The following is a 23,615-nucleotide window of genomic DNA, read 5'->3' as shown; positions in this document are numbered from 1 at the left end:
ATGCAGTCTAAAAAGTGAATATAACATCTCTAACAAAAAGAAGTTTTATATCTTACTAGTTGTCCCTAGAAGTGACGAATATTATGGACTATATGATATATTCTACGATGTCGGTCTATAGTCTATACTGTCCATAAGCCCACGTGGACTTATTTTTAATTTGCCGATAGTAATAAACAAAAAATAATAAATCTTGATAATTCACTTGTTTTACTTGAATTAATTATAATTAATTAATAAATAAAGGTCTAAATAATAATTAATAAAGGTCTAAATTATAGATAATTATATCTATAATTTAGACCGCATCATCGACATCGATTTTATATAATTTTGTAAAGAAATTCCGACTACAGTTTACAAAAGAGTCAATACATACACGCACAAGTATAAAATAGTAATATACTACGAAAATAACAATAATTTTATTTCCATACCTGATTAACAATAAAATTTTATTGTACTTTAATTAGGTAAATCATTATTTATAAAAAAAAAAAATTATCATACCTTAAAAGGCAAGTCGAATTTATCAACATGAAAAGTTGCGAGCAATATTTTGTAGCGTCTGAGTTACGGATAGATAGAGACTATGGCATGAACATGCACCCAACTTGCATTACAACTACTTCAAGCCATAAATCATCATGAGTGGCGATGACGCCGCGACGACCAGCGACATGTCAACAATCAAAAGATTAACATCAAGCGATTAAGCAGACGCGTAAAGTTTAATTGAAACGCTTCATTCGCGACAACGTGACATGCAAATTAATTTGTCGCGTCATATATTGTAACTAGATGGGATTGCCGGGAGTCATCTTACACTATGATAAGGCATTTTAATAGATCTAAATGTCCTGCAACCTAAGGGCAAGTCTAAAGCGAGAGCTTTTTGTTAGCGTATGTACCTAAATAAAACACCATGACAAAGTTCCGTATTCAATTATCGGTCAGACTAATTTGGTAAACAAACTTTCCCGATTTGTTTCTTGTCTGGGTATTCTGAGTTGTGTCCTCAGACGTTAGTTGTTCAATTTCTCATAACACAGGGTATCTTAGCTTGAGGACCAGATAATTAGTGTGATAGTGAGGCACTTATTACTAAAAATGTTTACCGAAATGAACAGATAACATTTTACTGAACTAGATGTTTTCTTGTGGAAGTACATGCCATTGATTATTTTAATAGAATTATTTTGTTTCGCAGTTTGAGCGCTCCAAGGTTAACAATAGGCTCCGAATAGCGAACTAATAATTTACCTGAAGATGCCTCCTGAGGTGGAACACGTATAGCAAAGAATGCGTGAACAAAATCATAGTCGGAGATTGAATGTTAATATGGAAGGTTGTGGAACTTTTGGTAGTAGTAGTGGTGATCAAGTTTCGAGTATCGGCAGTCACACACATACTAATGATAACGGAATTAAACAACATAATTATATTTAAATAGTCACTGATTATTCGATATATTTCGCTGTGGGAGTAAGGATAATTTCGAATTTTGAATATGACTCGAGTCACTCATTCCTTATTTTTCAAAGGTCAATCTTAAACCAAGCGCGCCCAAGCGAATCCTCGGTTTTCTCTGTTCCTTCGATTTTTTTCAGTGCAATTATGCAATCATGTTAAGTGTGCTATAATTCTTGAGTCACTCAATTGTATTGGATAATAAATATAATTATCTATATGCTTTCAACTTAAAATTCATATATCTGTCTCTCCCCTAGATTAGTTCCAATTAAGTGTGAAAAACAACTGTTTCTATGTTATTTTTATTAAATAAATGTGAAATTTGGAAATTATGTAAATGTTTTTGTTACGCTATGATTAAATATTTTCAGTTAATACAATTGTATATGTAAATTCGTCGGCTCACGTCTGTTTGTATAGCAGCACTAATTTTAAAACTATTGCAAGGTAATATGTGACTTACAATGTACTACAACTACAAATAAAATTAAAGCTGAAAATTGTGTTATTTAGTCAAATAGGATAAAAGCTTGTAGTCAAGCATTTTGTGCGTTCAATAAAAAAAAAAATGTTTAACGCTTAAGTCATCATCAAAACAATTGATCAAAAAATTTAGTTTAAAAAATAAATCAGTTTAAATAAAAACAGTAAACTTGAAAGAACAATACCGTTAATAGCGTGTGCAGCACTAGGATGAATGAAAAAAAAAAAAAAACAGTGAAATTCTACTTGCGAACCAGTCGCATTCGCTGAGTACTCTTAGAACGCTCAATTAATTGAAACATGCGTATTTGATGACAAGAAGTCTGGGTTCAATTAATGCAAGTTATAAGATAAAGAGACCATAGGTTAATTGCACTTTTGAAAATTGGTATTATCTGTGTCTATAATCATCGGTAACAGTAATCTAGTCAATAAATATTTACTTAATTGATTTCATATGATATCAGTACTAAATGTACTGGAGGGGATACAAAGGGGAGGGGATATAAAAGGATACTTAATTGTAAATAGTATTGAATTTTCAATTTATAATTTTTATTAAGCATTGTTGGATCAGTCATTAACTGTCCACTGCTGAACATATCCTCCCCCATAACGGAGATTTCACCAGTAGTAGCCACGCTAAGCAGGCGGATTAACAACCGCATTTTGTTAAGTATTAAGCAAATTAAGAATTAATATCTGTTTCTCGAGACTTTTCTCATGTAAATTAGTAATATAAAGTATCTAATTTGATACGTTAGAATATAACCTATCAGTGTATCAAATTTCATTCAAATCTGCAATCGTTTAAGCGTGATTGAATAACAAACATCCAAATAACAAATATACAAACTTTCATACTCATAATATCAATTGAATATTATGATTTAATAACTTGTATAGGTTTTAGATTATTATTTAGATGGACATGTCGTATGTACTCGTTATTATTTGGAGAACTTCATATTTCCTAGCTTTGAATGTATAATTTTTTTTTTTTTGGTTCTATTTTCCTTATGAATAGGGAAGGCAAAAGGACTATGCCTATACAGCCGTTGTCTTCAGTTAATTTCTGGTATATTTTAGTTTATAATTAAATGGCCGATGCGATATAAACATAATTATTTACAGCACTTATTTCTGATTTCTCTGCTAATCTCGTATTAAGGTATCTGGCTGAATTATAATGTATATATTAATAGGAAACGCCGCATACAAAATCTATACTAAAGCTTTGTGCATAACCCATCGTTTTATTCCGTTCTTATGGAACATTCCAAAAACAATTTCAAAGTTGATCCAAGTTTACAGGCTTTATTATATTGATCGAATATTGTATAATTGTTTAGTTCGTGAGAGATATTTTTATTACCCGTGTACACAGATTAATAACACTTATTAACATATCATAATAAAGTAGATAATTAACCTGGCAGAATCAACCTAACGATCCATACTGTACGGATAATGCATGTAAACGAATTGAGCGGAAACGTCCAATAGTTACCATGTAAGTGGCACAATTTTAATGTCATATGAATCCCTAATTTGTCAAATTAATTCTTTTTTCATGTCTACTTTGATTTGAAATGCGAACAAATATGGTTATATTTACGTAGTAACACTAATATGTGATTCTAAAGGTTATAAATGGCCTAAATTTAATGTATAATGCTGATAATTTGTTTACTATTATGGTATGTTATGTGGAAGAAATAGCAATCAAGAATGGTAATGCCTGAGAGGTACCACTCTTCATCTGGCAGGGCTCCAGCCTATTGTTTATATTAATGTATATCTTATTTACTAATATAATAAAATTGTAACTTGACAATGTCTATAGATGGGGGATATTTAAGTAAAATTAATACGAAGGATCTAAATTATAAATTTTGTCTGTTTATCTGTATGTTTGTCCTAGCATCAGACAAAAACTACTGCACTAAAAAAAACGTGGTTTTCACTGTTGCGTTCCTAAAGACCCAACTTAAAAACTGGTGTACGTGTTACTTTGAAACACCATCTAGAAGTTGCCTATTTCATTGGTTTTCCTAATTCTGAAATCCACGCGTACAAAATACCGGACAAAAAGCTAGTAAAAAATTATCTATTGATCCGAGTGTGACAAATTATTTTGATCTCTACTTAAGAGTATATTCTTACTTTATTATTCTGTGAAGGCTACTATCTCATTTTCTTGTCCCCTAATGTTCATATTGCAAGTAATTTTCAGGGGTACAAATTGCATAGAAGTTGCACAACAAGTGAAAATCATATATGTGTTTATAAACAGCTATTAATAACTCATCAAGCACCGTTCATATAAAATTATAATATTGTTATCGAGACCATTAAAAAATTCCATTTAACTAATTAGATAACAATTCTAGAATAGTTTATACACTTATTATATAACTAAATTAATTATGAAATAGGTACTTTTAGAATCAGAACGTCAATATTTTAGGAATAAGTAAATTAAAATGAAATCGGACCCTAAACTATAAATTAGGCATACCTACCTATTTTGAAAAGTTTAGTAAATTCCACTACAATACCTAGCTACCACTACAATATTTCACTTGGTCCTCCTTATTTCCTACCAGAATATATATGTATGTATGTATGTACGGATATAATTGTAATAGTCTACGTATGGTTTGTTTTTTTTTATGTGGCACCTACTTAATCTTTCTTTAATTCCTTTTACGTAAAGATTAGCTATATATTATATATATATATATAAAATCCATAAACAATTCATAAAATATTGGTGCAATAAGCAATCACGTTCAAATACAACGAAAAACCTATACTATCTATGATATAAGAAAATGGCAAATTGGAAACACTTTCTCAAACAATGGTTTGAAGTAGATGTTATTAGTGTATGAATTAAGAGCGACTTTATTTGAAGTTCGATATTTTTACGTTTTTACCTTAGAAGATAGAAGTTATAAAGGAAACACTTATAACTATTTATCACGCTAAAATGTATGAAAAAGTTGACCCGCTTTTCTCGAAGCATTTGTATGTCACTCTATCTAAGGTTTTTACCTATTAAATAAGTAAACCATTTTAATACAAATACACTTATAAATTTCAAATTTTAAAACTATACTATGAAGCTTCTCCAATGAGATCTTGAATATGGATTAGACGTAAACAATGCCAATGAATAATTTAACGGATATTTAAGATTTCAATATATAGAACAAATATAGTATTAGATCAACTTATAGCTTTCTCTTGAATAAATCTAAATAATATTATAAGTTCTTTTAATATTATAAAGAGCAAATACTTGATTTTTGTTTGTAATGTATAAACTCAAAAAATACTTAACCGATTTCAAAAATTCTTTTACCTATAGAAAGCTACATTATCAGTGAGTAACATAGGCTGTATTAATAATAATTTAAATATATAATTTATTAAAATCGTGTGAAGCTGAAGTGGGTCGCTTGTGAACCATATTTTTAAAACATCAACATAATATTACGTGCGCCATTTTAGATATGAACCACCACAGATATTATTTAGTTAAAAATACACGTCTCCGCGCAGTTCGTATCATTAAAATTATTTTTAACGTTTATATCAAACTATACTCTGATTAGTGAGTAAATAACAAAGAAATCAAGAGTCGTAAAGAGACCAAGTATAAGAACATTTCATAGATAAATAGTAGATGCACTATAGTGTAGAAAAACTTAGAATTTACTGGAATAAAAATTCGTGCTAACGTGAACTTTGACCTTGTTACGTAAGGTAAGTAGTTAACAGAATGTCAACAACAGATCATTACGTGATGAGCAGCTATCATCGAGCACCAGCATTCAGAGGGCGGTGCTCAGTGTCAACTCACCATTGTTCGTTTGGTTGCCGCCGTCGGCTATTGTTATATCACCACACCACTCACTCACACTTTGTCACTGCCATTCAATAACACACCGTCAAAACCTCTATGGATATTATCTGATTGCGTGACGCATTATTTACATATTTACTTCTACACAGTTTAATCACATATATGACGTTTATTATACCTATTGTATAATTGTTAATAAAGCTTTTCAATAAATTTGTGTCAACTAAAATTTTACCTAACTTTATAACCCCTAAAATGTTACTTGACTAAATACACTTATTTAAGAATATAAGTACATATTAACACTGATTATAATAAAAAAAATCATCACTCATATGTGTTGCCTATTGCTTAATAAAGGGTCGACCAATGTATGCTCCTTATCGATACTATAATGGAAATAAATACTCTTGCCATGTGCAGATTGGCAGAGAAACAAAAACACGGTAAGTCAGACAGAACTAGCATAAGTACTTAAATGTTTCTACAAAAAACTAATTGAGCATTTCCTTGCGTTGGTACTGGTTAGAGGCACAGACTAGATAAACATATTTGACACTAGTACCTCAATTTATATGAAAAGTTCTCATAGTTTTCATTAAAAACTATATAATTATATTACTAGCTTTCTATAACTATTATGATATAACAATGGCTTGAAATAAAGATCGATTTGTTCTTTATATCTTGCCTTGATCAACAAATCCCCTCCCGCAATAACTAATTATAAAACACTATATCAAATATTATTCAACATAAATTTAAAGAAATTCTAAATTGATATTTAGGAGTTAAATAAACTATTTGAAGAGAATTTTAACGCCAACAGTTAATACATAAAGTACATGCAATGTTTATGTTTTGTGGCCTTTAAACGAGATGGCAGTCTTATTTCAGTGCAGATGGGTGATCAGAAAACCGAACTTGATCTATAAAAGAGAGAACTACACATACATAATAATTCTGATATTATCTTTCACTTTGACATGTGTGAATACTAATTAAAAAAATATTTATGATTAATTATCTAATTAATATTTGAATTTTTATTACCTAACACAATGTATTTATTTATAAATTATATTTAACTCACAATTAAATTCACGTTTAGTAATTGTTACTTATTTATACTACTAATTGTAATAATATACACAGTAATATAATAATCACATACTTTACTTCAAATTACCAATTTTTTCGTATATAATATTAAATTAAATAACTTCGTAGCCGCACAGAATAAAATCTAATTGCCAAAGACAGTTACAGAAATTTCTTAAAGCGGACATTACCTGGCATTCGCATATTCTCTAAACAATCTACGTAAATGAAATAAGGACGTCAACTATATATATTAACATAGAACGATTAGCACTCGCTAACATTAATTACGCTAAGAGTGCTAACGCCTTGCAGTGCCAAGAACATACTACCCTAGCTTCATAAACAGCCGCATACAAAATCTAGGAGAGTGTGCATCATTCAATTCACTATAGGTGCATAATCGCTTGTCTCACGGTTTAATTCCACAGAATATGACACGGTCCCACTGTATAAATTATTAATTAATTGTCTCCGGAAAATGACACCATTCTTCTAATTAAGTCACGGGGTATTTCTACAGAAATTTGAGGAGTAAACAGCACAACAAATTTATTAAGGATACCACGCAGATACCAATTGCGACAATTACATGCAACAACAATGCGTGTTATTCGTGACTTTTATGTATTTATTATTAGTCTAGTATTGTTTACTGCCATTAATTTGTAGTTTGAGAACAGTCTGAATTGGATTTATAGCATTTTAATGACTTATTTTTCATATACAGCCTTCCACTCTTATACATTTGACAGATAGTGTTTTAATTTTGTAACAACTAATACATGCATTGTATTACGATTTTAATATATTATAATAAAATGAAATATATTTACACTTTCTGATAATTTATTATTTTAAATATAAATATCATGGGACTGGCACTTTAGAAATTTTTTTTTGGTATGCTCAACGCGTAATTCAAATTTCGAATAGCTGTCAATAATTAAATAAAAGAATTAAAATAGTGGTCCGTTGGTCATATTCTGCGTGCGTGTCGGGCGCGAGTGGTCGGTAGATACCTCGGGGCGGGGTTCCTCGCCGAGCGAGTCGCCCAACGCTTCGGCCTGGCTCTTCATTATCGAGTAAAATTTCACGTAGGGCGCCTTCAGCAGCTATGCGCAAGTGTGTTCACTTATGTTAGTACAGACAGCAACAAAAACAGATTACCACAGCACATATGTTGGACGTTTCAAATAATAAGTTATAAATCTTTTTTCGTTGCTCATCTTGCTGAATTTGACTTACAGTGTTATTAAAGATTAAATCATATCTAATATTAATAATCGTTTTGCTAATGTTAACATGTACATGAATTGTTTGTATAATGGAGTAAGATTTGAAATACAGAATCCACCACACTAACTTGAAGTAAAGACACGCCATGATAGCGGTGAAAACTTAAAATTTGTTTTTTGAAAAATAATCAATCTCACTTATAGAATACTCCGTTAAGTGAATGAGATGCTAATAATACTATTATATAAATACTGATACATAACCGTTGTTTAATTTTTAAGATGTTTTAAGAAAGTTTTGTGTGTGTTTTGTTGATACAGGCAATCGAGTATAGACTATGAGTTTAAAAACAACTTACAACTGTTATTTGGTATGATAAAGTTTGATCGACTTTATCTGCCGTGTTTATGATAATTTCAAGCAAACAACAAACGTAACTAACAAACAAACGTAGGAAATGCAACGTATCAGGTTTTTATCAGTAAACAAACATATGGGTGATCCACGATTAAGCCCACTCTTAATATCGAACCGAATTTATTAAGAAGCCCTTTGAGCTAAGTATCGCAGCATTACAACGCTGATACTTTTTTTATTCCTCTATTACTCATTTAACATTCATACAATTTTTTTTTTATATTTTATTTATACAACTTAGAATGGCAAACAAGCTGACAGCCCACCTGACGGAAAGTGGTAACCGTCGCCTATAGACATGAACAGTATCATAGACATTACAGAGTATTTATTTTGCCCATGACACCCTCCATGTATTGTTGCCATTCCTGGGACTAAGCTGTTATGCCTCTGTACCCTGTACATTAACTGCCATATTCCAATCTTCAAACCGAAACACACCTATGCAAACACAACTGTTTCAAGGTACACGAATGGGACAGAGGTATCCAAACAAATGACTTTTGTACAAAATCTCCCAATGGTAAAGTTGAATAGTTAAAGTTCCACACAAGTCGCAGCAAACGCAAAGATTGTCTGATTTATGTATGCGTCGGTGGTTGACCGTACTATGTCGGCTCATCAAATGCTTGTTCACACACACACACACTCATACACTGGATTATCTGCAAACCTCTTGCAAGGTGCAGGTGCGGACCTCAAGCAACGTGGTCTTTGCCCGACCTTATTGCGGTGACATACTACCACCGAGATGTTCATTTAGAGAGCTAAAGCTTGTGCTATGACATGGCACCGGCTGGGGAAATGGCCAAGCCGGCTAACCGTTGCAGTTCTAGCTAATTGTGGACTTGCATCATTTCTGATATGCGGTGGGAGTCTTTCATATACTTGAAGCAGTACTTTGTTCTTTAATCGAATTTGCTAACCTAATTTACCGCGTAACCTTAGGGATTCTTCAAAACGGGGTAAAGAAAACGCTTCAGGGTCGGCAACGCGCGCAAATACCCCTGGTATTACAGGTGTTCATAGGCTATGGTAACCACTTAACATCAGATGGACCATATGCTTGTTTGCCCCCTCTGTGGCTAAAAAAAAGAATCTCAAGGTGCAGAACGCAAAAAATGAGACGAAGGAATTGACACAAAAATATATTGAATAGATATTAAAATAAAACATTGTAAAGATTAATTTATAATTACGATAATTTATAAATAAATAATCTGTAAAAATAATAAAATATTGCAACAAACAACATATTTACATTTGCAATTATGATTTTATTTGCATTGCATTCCAAAATGTTATTAGAAATGTACTTATTTATAATAGTTAATTTTAATGTCAGAAATGAAAATCAAATATATATTATAGTACGTACAATTTAACTGCAATTGCGTTGCGTTAAATTCCGATAAGATTTTAAAATATTTCTAATAGTTATTTAAAATAAAACAGATGTATATTTTTCCTTTACAATATATTTATAATGTCATAATGTAATGAACATTGCGATTCTTAGCAAAGAGGGGCTCTTAATGAATTTGTCATCTAACTTGAGTAGGTAAACTAACATATGCCATTACATAGTATGATATCATTCACAATGGCATATTAATATTGATAAGAACGTAAGTAAAATTGAAAACAAACCAATCTCGAATGCCTCAACACCCTATATATGGCGATGGATAACCATTCTGTTTGTACCGCCGCTGTGCTAATGCAGTGACGTAAATGTAAATATACTTGTATAATATAGTGCGACCAAAAACAGTTTGAGGTATCATTATCAGAAACATCTATGTCAAATGTGTACTGTAATGTTTAATGTGAGATGCTTTGTTATCGATAAAGTGTGTTAGAAGCGTTGTTAGTAACGAAACGAACGTGTTAGAAAGTCATGTAAGAATAATAATAAAAAATTTATATATACAAAGAGAGACTTACCTCCCACGATTCTCTGGTAATGTCCGAAACATCGCCCGAGCTGCCGGTTCTTTCGCCCTACGACAAGAAAACAGAGACATTTTGTTCTATTAATTAACACCGTCCGATACAGGTCATAAATATATACTGTAGCTTGTTATCTTGATGAGATAATAGAGATATGTGATACGTAAAAGAGTGACATTGAGTGCGGGCTACACGTTCATGATCAATTGCAGTTTAGAATAATAATATAAAGATAACAGTAGTTAATCCTCAAATGACAGCAGTCGCACACGTAATAATAGTGGCATAATTAAACATAATAATTCTAATCAACTAAACAGTTACCACTGTTTAGTAAATTTTCGTAAAGTAACACTTAATTTAGTAAAATACTATCTACTTATGTCAAGTCGGGGCAGGATAAAATACGTATTGCTGTGTCGTTGTACCTCATACTTATGCTAATGAAAATATATCTATAGATAATTTCATTTATTATTTGTAGGGGGAGGGGAGTTGCCATCGTGGTGAACGTCACACTCGACACGCCCACATTTTGCTACGCGTATCTTTTAAAAACCAACAAAAAACGCGAGCATGATCAGATTTATTTACGATCTTGTCCTAAGTGAACATTCTTATTTGGAAATTGGAATTGAGAGTTTTTGTTTACGGATTAATCACGAATACACGATATCAGTAGTATCAAGACTAATTATATTTGTATTTTTCTTTCAATTTAATACAATCCTCTATACATTTTCTTCGATATAATTTTGTTCGTAGGAATCAAATTTTGTTAAGCTCTATTGAGCCTAATGTAATTACAATAAAATAAAATATAATATTATGGAAAAATATGGGCATGCAAAGTAACATTTATTCACTTAATATCCGTAGTAAACATACCTTGTGTCCAGGCTTGGCGTCATCATCTTCCCATTCCGTGTCACTGTCGATGAGCTCGTAGCCCTGCGCGGTCACGTCACCCAGTGGCCCGTACCGGTCTGGCACCCAGTGGGTCAAAAACTTAAACAGATCGTCCACCCTAAAGAAAAAAAAAATTTCATTAAAAGTTGCACGTTGGATATTAAAATATCTGTGAAGAAATATATGACGATGGTAAACACCAAAGATCTCTCAACAAAAAAAAATTATGTTCTTTGAATGTGAAGCTTGTTTCGAGCAATTAAGTAATACAATAGAGTTAAATAGATTTTTTTTTTTATTTTATTCAAAAATGAATCTGCGTTTGATCTTACTTCACCTGATGGTAAGTGATAGTGATCTAGGTAGGATAGAGCGCGCTTACCTAATAAATACTTATTCACAGCAAAAGCAGGAAGGGTATTATATTCCTTAGCAGTTCGCATTACAAAAGAAGTTACGAACCACTTCATGGAAACCAGTATAACTTATACAACGTAAATAATGCAGTAGCAATAGGTACCTGTTCCTAGGTATTCCGAACCAGTATTCGGGCTTCATGCGCTTGCGGCCGTAAGACATGAGCGGTGTGGTGCGTGGCAATGGACGGCCGGCTGGTTTGCCCATGCGCAGACGGAGGTACAGAGGCGGGTCGTCACTCGGCCTGGCTGGCCGGGGAATCAACTCTGCGATCACAAAACATGAAGGATATAAAACTATGTCAAAAAAAAAGAAATTGCGTAGTAGAATAATATAGGACTGTTGGTAGTTTTATGAGATTTCTTAAACGAAACTGCTTTTCATTTTGTCTGCGACTCTAGTACATATACTATGAACAACTATCTTCAATATATAAACATGGAAGTAAACATGTTCAATAAAAAAAAAAAAAACACAAATATCGATCTACAATTAGCATAAATATTGTGTAACACGTTCAAATTTTTTTACACAAACAATTTATTTCAAAGCTTCGAAGTCTCGGAGAAATTGTTGTATATACTATTTTTCTTACTAAATTTATATAAATTCAAATATTCAAAATATTATTTCAACAAAGCTCATCATAATTTCAGCTGTTAATTGTACACTATTGAACATGTATTCTCTATAGAGCCGTACCTCTCTATCTTGAGCCATCTGCAACCACTGACTCATTGTAATACTTTTGAACTCGTCGCTTCTTTCGTTCTCTACTATATTTGCATGTACAAGAACACAACTAGATAACCTTTCTATTAATAAACAATACTGACTATCAAAAGAGGCGAAGAGATCAGGCATATCGTCGACGGACACCATGCTGCGGTAATCGAGACGGGGTTGGGTGGAGCTTGGCGTAGACTTGGCGTGCGACCGACCGAAACCGCCAAGTGAGCTGCGTCTGCGCATACATCGGTTATTTAATAATACAGCGAATTCGAAAGGAAAAAAATTGTCAACGACCGAAGAATAATATAGTCTGATTAATTAAGATCTATTTAATGAAAAGGTAACCAAATTTTATTAAAATTATCACAAAAAAACTCTAAATAAAATTAGTAACAAATTGAAACATTCCATCAACTAATCAATTGTTTACTTATCCTAATGTTGAACATCATCAGAGTGTCTTATGATCGAATCGATCTTAATTATTAATTTGTTTACATTTTCATCAAGTTTTATTCAAACAGACCCTAATATCTTTTATTAATATTGCTCAAGAGGTATAATTAATAGATTTTTTACTGATTATTTTACTGATCATCAAACCATTAAAAGCAACAGAGATTTTCCATTGCAGTTAGCAACAATAGAAATATAATTTATAAAACAAATTATTTCTTTTATTGTAAAATGCAAAAAATATTTCGTTGATATATCTGAAAAACTCATGTGATAAAAGTGAAACACAGGTAATAAATAATTATTACTCCTTTATCGTTTTTTTAGTAGTTAAGTTTGTCATAAAATTGTTTTTAGTATCACAAGTAAAATAGTCCTAAAATTATTACTATATGTATACCTTAACCAAAGTACGCTGTTCTACAAAATGAATGAATAAAAATTAGTAACAATAGTTTTTATTTACTGCACCTGTAAAAAATTATTTTATACAACATAAAAGAATCTCCTGCTAGAATTTGGTTAGTTTACAATAAGATAGATAGATATGAAGCCTTGTCACACTCTGGAGTTCCATTTTCGTAATATCATAAAAAATACATATAACGATCGGGTTTGAATTTAATATTGAAAATTTCTGTATTTGCATTAATTGTAAATAATTTGATAAAAACGTTATTTAAATAAGTGATAATGGTATCTAATTATTTTTAATTGGCAATTTGGCGAGTTGAATCAGACGATTTAAACATATAAAAACAACGCATTCCGTTCACTACAACGAAAATATTTTTTATTTTGAACTGAAAGAAAATTAAATGCAATTTCTTTTAAGAAACCAGTGAATGTGACAGGGTTCCAATCCCTCCTGATGGCAATTAAATAGTAATAATAATAACAAGTTCTTAAATTTAACACACAAGGCATATTTTTAAGAAGACATATAAACATATCGAAGCTAAACATGCTGAAATATTTTTAACATAAATGACATATTAACGATATTAAAATATAAGGTGCCAATAAGACAAAACGCTCGTGTATAATGAATGCGATGATTTTGAAAAGTATGAACGACATTCATTTTTAAAATTCACCTATTTTACATAATGATGATACTTCTATGCGGGGAAATTAACTAAATTTAAATTGGACATCTATAGATGTATACAAAGTAGAGCATTCTAGAAACAGCCAATTGAATAAATTCTCTTGAACATTACACAGCGACATCTAGATGTTGCAGCATAGTTTTAGAGTAGTCTGAAACTACGCTGTACGATTAATTTATATTTAACTCACGCAAAAAAAAAAATAAGCTATTATCCATGATCTATATATGACGCATAGATGTCTCATTAGGCGCTTTTATAATTTATCATAATACGATACGTTACAGCTTATTTTTATAAATGCTATGTGCTATGATAAATTATAACAACATCCATTGAATAATAATCAATCGAATGCTCTAGTTCATATACACATTATAAATATTCCTAACACATATACATCATGCCATTAAACATTTATAATCGTTTACAAAATAAGCGAATGAATTTTGACATTAATATATAGATAGGTATTCTAGATCGTTCAATGAAACTCACGACCTTTTACACAAGACAATAGACAACAAACACAGTTACTATGTCGGTGGAGATGCCTAATAAGAGAATAGTGTGAAAGAGTATACTAAATTAAATACACCGCGACGACGTTTTAATTAATAAATGCATTAAATAAACCTTTATACTTTGGTGGGACTGCCACACACTGTTTCCTTTTATAGCTAGCTTAAAATTTTACCATTTTTTTTTTCATTTAATGCGTTTAATTTTTTTTTAATATTATGACCAATAAATTCTCTTTTTTCATAAACTCCATGGACATGTAGTCCATAAATCGTTACTATTTATGTAACTAAGAAAATGTGCAAAAAGTATAAACGCAATGCAACATAAATCGACGCCAGCAAATTAATGTTTGTGTTGCCATAACTGACTTTGTCTCATTTTATATTGTTAAAAAATAGGATTAAAATTAATCCAAAATTTGTCACTGAACGGAATACAGTATGCTTATTGCATGACAATAAACAAACGCATGTATTAAATCATCCGCAATTACATATTCACTGCACAAATGGAATATTTTAGGAAGATCATTAGAAGAATGACCTAGTGTAATAAAAATAAATCCAAGTACACATGATGTTATCAATAAACAACGGAGGCTAGGATCAAAGCATTAAGGTTTAAAATTGCTAGACAAGTCGTCACAGCGGGCGATCCGTATACGCAACACAACGAAGTGGGCACATTGACAGAGGCTTGATGTCACGTACCCCGACGTCGAGAACACGTCCTGTGGCGCCTCCTCCGACGGCGTTTTACTCAGGAACAATCCCGTACCGAACTCAACTAAATTCATTGGCGAGCTTTACGCACCAACGAATGCAAATTCGGTACATCCAGTTAGCATCCACGGTAGCAAAGGAAAAATGTACGATTGCAACATTAAACTTTTTCGACGAGCATGTGTATATGTGTGTCGCATATTTTTGTTAGTTGTCAACGGGATGTTTATGTAGACCGTGTAAGGCCCCCCTTAAGTGGAGCGAGAATGGCGCGAGTTCAACGAAGCGAGTACAGCGCTTATCGACGAGTATGAACCAAAGACTAAGTACGTAATTGTACGTACGTAAAGTACGTAGCCATTGGCATATTAAGCAGTAATATTTATTGTATAATGATTGATAATCTTCCGGAAAATTATGTATATAATCTATGACATAATTTAATAACAAAAAATAATACTTTATTAACTGTAACTATCGTTTAGACTCGTCTGTAAGCGCGCTAAATGAAATAGAGCCTCGTATGCATGGAAGAAGTATCACTGTAAGATTATAGTTATGTACTAATTGTGGAGGGCGTATCATCGATTCCATGCATGTGAGTTACATACAACTACTTTGGTACACCTATTAATTATTACATGGTTAAATTATTTGCAATATATACAATCTCGCGTCTTCAACTTATTTAGAATGTCATTATTTTGTATTAACAATTTTATAGCCTTGAGAATATATTACTAAAATGAATGAAAAACACCATTCATATGTGTAAATACACAATGAGATTTATGTTATAAAATACATTAAGGCCATACAAATGAAACAAGTTGCATTGAAGTAACTAAAACTGTATAGTTTTATAGTATCGTTACTGATAACAACATTGTATATTTAATGAATAAATAATGTTGTTTTAAATATAGCACGATAATGAATGAATGGGTTAATTTTTTTATAAATATTAGGAACTGATACATGGTTTTTAAAAATTATCTTGAGTGATCTACATAAATAAATTTTACATTTGTCTTTATAAATATATGTTCACAGATTATCTTGATAACCACGAATGGCATCAGTACCTACCTACATCATGCCTACGTAGTGGCTCTCCATCCCTTATCAACTTCGTAAAATGCGTGTAACGCCCATTAAAATATTATATATTCTTTCATTCCTTAGATTGTTCAGTTTAAATGTTTTACAATAGTGCATGGTACATTACTTGATTAGATATATTGAGTAAGTATAGCACAATATTATATATAGTTGAAATAATATAGAAAAATTAAATCATAAGAATACCTTGTTGTTACGTCACCTATACCTATTAATATAAATGTTAAAAACAAAATTACGTAGATCTGTAAGATTTTTTTTTATGGAATCGATTCTAAGATGGATTTTTTTATCTCTATAACGAAAACTACGGTTCGACATTAGAGGAAAATTAAAATTGCATTGTATTGTGGACAGACATTAACGAACTCGAATTGAGATTAAAATGAAATGATACCAAATATAAAGCAATGTCCATTTGACGTTATTTCGATTTTCGATTCGAGAACATCATTAGTCAGTCTACTGAATATCATTGCGAAGAGATTATATTAGGTGATGTTTGATGTAAATCAAGTAATTACCTGTTGAAGACCTTGGAGAAGACGCTGGTGGAATTGTGGCTGTCTGCGGAGCTGGGCAGTGACTCCGCCTGCGAGCTCTGCGGACCCGGCGCCCCTCCCTCGCCAGTCAGACCCTCTACCCACGACAATGGATACGACAACCGTTTGAGCATCTGTCAGAAAAAAAAATCCTTACTAATATGATAAATGTAAGTTAGTTTGTTACTGTTTGGTGTCTTACGATGACTGTTTAACAACATATTCCGGACATACGGACGATGTCGCGCTAAAAGTCAGTAAATATATAAATATTGAACCTGCAACTAGTACCAGTATTAATAAAAGGTTATGGTCCATGGTTTGGGTCCAAATCCCGCCCGTTTCGAAAATTTTCAATTGCACAATAATTATTGTTTAGAAATATGTATTATTATGTAAATTGGTTAAAAAAACGCATTCTTGAAATATGAAAATCATATTTTAATAATACATATTTCTAACCAATTTGCAAGTAGTTATTTTTATTTTTAAATAAAAAAAGGCTTGTTTAAATAATCTTAGTTGTTTCCCATTGTAAGTTGCATAAAACAGTATGAATAATATAAACAAATAGTATAGGATTGAAAATACTATACAATATTCATTAGGTAAATTAACTTAACATCGAACAATCGTATGTAGTCAATTCAACTGAATCTGAGTCGTTCATGATACAAGAGCCTTTATAAAAAAAAATAAAGGACATAACAATAAACCAGATCGTTTGGGCTCGCCCGTTTTATTTTATACCGCAATCAGATGGAATATTTATCGCTTGGGTTGTTGCATAGAATGCCGTATAAGAAGTGTATCAATCGGTAACGAACAATTTGGATTTAGATTCACATAAAATGTAATTTTTTTCGGTCATCATACGAAATTGGATCTGTTATTACCCGCAAACAGGGTTTTTAGATTCATGTATATAAAACTCTATGAAAAATATCATCAATACATATAATAAAATCGTAACTGGACACTTTGTACACGGAAGATAAATAAGAAAAACTATTATAGAGGGGCTTTATGAACACAATAGAACCCAAAATAATGATGTTTAGATTTTTTGTTTCTCTAATAATAATAATAATAACTATATAACTACCTTTGTATAAAGAAATAAATTTATTATTTATTATTACTTGTTTCTCTATATATCTGTTTGTTTGTACGTTTGTGCAAACTAATCTCAGAAACGGCTTAACCTATTTGAATACGGTTTTCACTAATACGTTGCAGTTTACTTCACTAGATATTTAGTGTCTGTTTTATTTCCATTGGTTCATAAATAAAAAAGTTATATCAATCTAAAAATCAAATATAAAATGCTATAAAATAACCTATTAGTCGAATTCGCTGAAATTTTATGAAGGTAATTATCATTTAAGTATATAAATAATAAACGGGACTAATATATGGGAACAACATAATTAGAAGCGGGCAACACCGCAAGAAATGTGTAGTTTATAGCATTTTTTGTATATATTTTTAATTCAGGAATCTTATGGGACGGGCACAAAGAAGTGATCAATTTAAACCAATTCACTTCTTACATAGTCTTCAACAAACAAATATTTTATTTTCATTTTTTTTTTTCAATTTCTTTTATTTCTTTTATTTTCAACCTCACATTTTATTGTTTTGTTATGATTTTGATAGCATTTACTTGGGACGGTCATTACTTTTTAATAAATAGCCCGTGTTAATTAATCAATACCAAACTGGTCAATATTACAAGATAAAAAAAAACAAAATTCCTAATTTGTGGCACTAGTACCTTATTCTTCTTGTCAGGCTTGTTGGCGTCGTCCTTTTGTTGTTGTTGTTGATGCTGCTGCTGTTGCTGTTGCTGGTGGTGCTGCTGGCCGCCGTCGAGCGAGAAAGAGACAGCTGCGGGCTTGCGCGGTGCCCGGTCGGCCTCCCCTAACGGCGGAGCCGATAGCGGCGGCTCACCGCGGGACACCACCACCGGCGGTACCCACTCCGCAGACAGAACTATGTCCGCATCGCTGTACACCTATATACACACATATTTATTTATTTATTTACTCTTTATTCACCACAGTATAAACAAATATTTAATACTAAAGACGGACTTGCTATATAGCATTCTCCTCTAGTCAATCTTTGGAAAAACAAAAAGTAATTATGCGGAGAAAAATATATTTTTTTTTATACGACTTAGAATGGCAAACAAACTGACGGTCCACCTGATGGAAAGTGGTAACCGTCGCTTATAGACATGAGCAGTACCATGGACATAACAGAGTATACTGTTTCGCCAATGATACCCCCCATGCGTTGCCATTCCTGAGGACTCAGGTGTTATTCCTCTGTACCTAGTAAATTCACACCATATCCCACCCTTCAAACCGAAACACAGCCATGCAAACACAGCTGCTTCGCGGTTGAAACACGAATGGGACAGAGGTACCCAAGCAATTGACTTTTGTACAAAGTGTCCCTCTGGTAAACTGATGAACGTAAACAGTTACAAACGTATCTATATATTGACTCACAATTATTAAATTAATTATTATTATTAATTATTGTCGTAACTATTAGAAGGGTTCATATTGAAGCCTATTGAAGTGTGGTAATGTTAGAACAATTTCTTAATTTCCGAAAACAATTTAATAATTTCCAAAATTTTCAATTGAATATTTAAAAAGTATTCTGGTAGCGAAATACCGCTATTTAACTAACTTGGAAATAGTAGAATAGTATTTTAAAGAGAGAGACTCGTGGAATATGAGCAGCGGAGCATTTATTTCATGTTCATTTCTATAGCCAAAAGTTAAACTTTAAATAACGTGGAGAATCAGCGTGTTTACCAAACATAGTAGCATGGAAAAATTTTAAATTCTTAGTATGCTCTTTTAATAATTGATTAAAATAAAAAAATTGTATCAAATGCAAAACAAAATGAAGGCTATCATAATACTGTTCCTTTAATTATAAATTACACATTTATGAATTAGTAATAATAATAAACTTTTATTATTATTATAGTTTTATGAATTATTAGCGACACGGCTCGAATTCACATGAGTAAATAGAACTTTAGAAAATTATATATATAAGTGAAGGAATTTTTAAAATCGGTTAAGTAGTTTTAGACTTTATTTATTACAAACAAACCATAAAATCTTGCCGCTTTATAATATATTAATATACATAGATGAAATAAGTATGAATTTCCGTCACAGTCAAAGAGAAACAACATATCGCAAGAAACAATGATACGTAATACGTAAATAATGCATTAAACTCGTTTCACAGTTGGTCACACAACAAACAAAGATGTCAAAAACCACCAACAACAAATCGATACAACCTTGAAATATGAATCATACTGGTCTAAGAATAAAATATTTGAAAACAAAACAAACGAATAGAAAGTACAACATAAGGGAAAAGAAAAACAATTATAAGAACGTAGATTCCACATGAGGTATATAAATCAATAAGAAAAACAGACTCTACCTATTATCCTCTAGACAAGTCGCAAACTTTATTTGCATATACATTTTTGTTTTTTGTGTAAATTAAATGATTGGGATGATTGAAGATCGAGCCTAAATTTATAACTAAAACTGCTAGAGTACCAATTAGGAATGATAGATTAAAATTATGGTATGCTTATGTCACAAAATGATGTCGGAATAATAGTATCTTTTTGTTTATTGGATGAAAATGGAATAATAATCCCGCCTGCGCTAACGGGATACGCTGGCGCGGCACCAGTAAAGGACGATGAGGATGAAAACAGGTCAGTTAGCTCATCATGATGAATTCATCACAATATAATGATAATTAATCATGATTGTTAGTTGGAGTCTAGCTGACCCATTGCCAGCAAACCGCGATCAAGTCGACGGTTCCCCCTGGTTGGTGTATATTGCTAATAGCAATGGGATTAACTCACCTGCTTCATTGTCACCAACATCCATCCTTTGATGCCGCGCCAGCGTATAATAGTGTCCATTATCACATTCCTGTTTTTGTACTGGAGGGCTGAGAAAAATACAATATGATGATAATATGTCTTAATAGTCTAGCTAACCCATTGCCAGCAATACACCCTATCAGGTCGACCTCTACGCGGTTCGCCCTGGAAACCATGGTGGTTAACTCTAGTAAAATTCGTCACGATGGGCTAACTAACCTGCTTTTATCGTCACCTATAATCTATCCCTCACAGGTGCCCCGCCAGCGTATATTGATAGCGTAGACAGAGTTACCATTCCATTGTCACCCATTAAAAAAAACTGTTTTCTGTAGACTGTTAACTGTAAACTGATGGAAAGTGGTAACCGTCGCCTATAGACATGAGCAGTACCATCTTATATAATCTTCTAATGGGAAAACTCCGTTTCTAGGAATAAGAAACAGCGATATCATGCGACATCTGTTATCTTGTCTTCTCATGCGTGTGATTGCGTAAACGTATCTACAAATAATTACTTTTTGTCTAGAGGGTAAGATTTACAAAAGACACAATAAGAATTGTCCACATTGAAATATTTCCGTTGCCGAGAAGTCCCATAACCTCTCACCTCGTCGCGGGACGAACTAGACATCATTTCAACATCGCGATGTTCATTAGCGAATCGACTTGGAAATTTTGCCTCGTAAGTGACGACACAGTCCCAGTTGTCGTACATAGAGACATCTGCGTCCGGCTCCGCGATCTCATATATGGTTTCGATTTCATGATGATAATCATCGTGCTCTATGTCTGTCTGATGATCCTAGAAATCCATTGATATATTGGAGTGTATGTCTGCCTATTTGTGATTTACATTTAGTTTATAATAATAATATTAAACATATAAAAAAAAAAAACTACCTGTTAACACGTGATGAACCTAAAAATGACCATACTCTTATTATCGCGAATGGCAATTAACATAGAAAAAAAAAATTAAAATAACTTCAAAAGAATATGTTATCGGTAAATTACATGTTTATGTTTTAAAGATTATCAAAACTATTGTAGATTACCTTCTTGGTGTTGATGGGCGTGACATGCAACAGCGGCTCGCGTATATCGATGCCGGAGTCGTGGTAGGAGAGCTTGACCAGGTGCTGTGCGTCGTGGCGCTCGTCGCGATCGCCGCCCTCCTCCGCGCCCGAGCCCTCCGCCGCCTCCGCGCCCTCCCCGCCCTCACCACCTTCCCCGCTTTCATCTTTGTGCTCGGTGCTTGAGGACACCTGCATTATCATGCACGTTTGTATACCAAGCTTTACTTCTACAATTATTATTATAATGGTATTATAGATATATAAGTAGACTGAAAAATTAAGTTTCGAATAAAATGAAGAGATCAACTTTTACGTTTTGATTTATACAGCAGACTCTGACAGAGAAGAACATTGAAATATTATATAATCGTAGATCCTTTCATTAGTAGATACTATAACAAATCAGTATGCCAGATCTCAGATACAGATTCACAAGAAATATTATGGAAAAATATTTCTGCAAGTTTTTTTGTCTTTATTCATTATAAGAGAAATGAAATTTTTAATATTTCCTAAATAAATAAATATTATACACATTAATTCACATTTGTTATTAAATATTTTCAATAAATCACAAGTCGGATCAGTTTCGCGTGAATTACTAAGTTTTATATAAATATACATAAACTTACACCAAATAGTACTTCAAGATAAATATTTAACATTAACATTAGGCAATATTGCAATGCGATGAAAGATAGCGGTGTTACGTGGACAACTCCTACCTCGCTTCCTTGATCAATTGACATTCTATCTTTGCTTGGTATAGCCCAGTGGTGATCCAGTAAAGATTTCCGCCTTTCTTCTATTGTTTGTTGCTGTGAACACAAAAGCGTTTACTTGCACTTAAAGCGAGAAAATAAAAAGTGAAGCACAAAACAAATTATTATCTATGCAAAAGCGAATTGCAATAACTAAAGCTAATAAACTAATGAACATAGACGACGCACACATTGACAGCGGCACTTATTTCGTGTACGGCTCTATAATACTAATTACCCATGTACTAATATTAATTAAATTTCACTGTGAACATACAACAATTTAATCATAAACTAAGCTGTGACTAAGGCACTGTGTACAACAAAGATATTGCAGTGTACAACCGTTTCTATAATTTAAATTAATCAACTATATATTTATACTAGTACGATTTAGACCTTAATTCAATCAAACGCCAACAAACAATCGGCAGATCGACATACTACGAGTAATTTCTATCTAAAATATCTTATCTATATTTCACTATTTTTCTTTGAATGTGGACTGTGCATTAAAGTTGCTTAACAATATAAAGAAGTGCTCACAGTGTTCTAGTTAGTGACAGTTTTACTTAATTCTTTAGTTATTGTTAGATCTGTAACTATATCTCTACTGTTACAATGCATTTTTCAATGTCTTATTATCTATTTGAAATCCTTAATATAACGCTATAAAAATGCAATTGTATTAGCAAATACCTTGTACAAAATGTTCTTTAAAATAACATCGTCTTTTATACGACTAAATA

At 32.2% G+C, this 23,615-nt stretch overlaps 1 protein-coding gene across 25 annotated transcripts in view; it reads right to left on the bottom strand.

Annotated features, from left to right (window-relative positions):
• The window catches only part of LOC113523092 (TLD domain-containing protein 2), a 161,447-nt gene that overhangs the window by 14,986 nt on the left and 122,846 nt on the right, over positions 1–23,615 (bottom strand). For 14 of the 25 annotated variants that reach the window (XM_031914048.2, XM_031914053.2, XM_031914056.2 and 11 more), the window contains 11 exons: positions 22,831–22,923; positions 22,085–22,294; positions 21,637–21,831; positions 18,855–19,094; positions 17,060–17,211; positions 15,402–15,494; positions 12,703–12,830; positions 11,970–12,132; positions 11,429–11,567; positions 10,535–10,591; positions 7,954–8,046 (listed from right to left, as the gene is read on the bottom strand). In XM_031914048.2, coding sequence (XP_031769908.2) covers positions 7,954–8,046; positions 10,535–10,591; positions 11,429–11,567; positions 11,970–12,132; positions 12,703–12,830; positions 15,402–15,494; positions 17,060–17,211; positions 18,855–19,094; positions 21,637–21,831; positions 22,085–22,294; positions 22,831–22,923 — 1,563 coding nt within the window. Of the gene's footprint in view, positions 1–510; positions 535–7,953; positions 8,047–10,534; positions 10,592–11,428; positions 11,568–11,969; positions 12,133–12,702; positions 12,831–15,401; positions 15,495–17,059; positions 17,212–18,854; positions 19,095–21,636; positions 21,832–22,084; positions 22,295–22,830; positions 22,924–23,615 lie in introns of those variants that run through there. The other 11 variants (XM_026908964.3, XM_052897661.1, XM_052897657.1 and 8 more) reach the window with 9 other exon arrangements.

This window comes from Galleria mellonella, unplaced genomic scaffold (genome assembly GCF_026898425.1).
Source record: "Galleria mellonella isolate WM207_F2 unplaced genomic scaffold, CSIRO_AGI_GalMel_v1 utg38, whole genome shotgun sequence".
Lineage (NCBI taxonomy): Eukaryota > Metazoa > Arthropoda > Insecta > Lepidoptera > Pyralidae > Galleria > Galleria mellonella.
The sequence above is the reverse complement of the archived record's forward strand: the minus strand, read 5'-3'. Positions and strand labels throughout refer to the sequence as shown.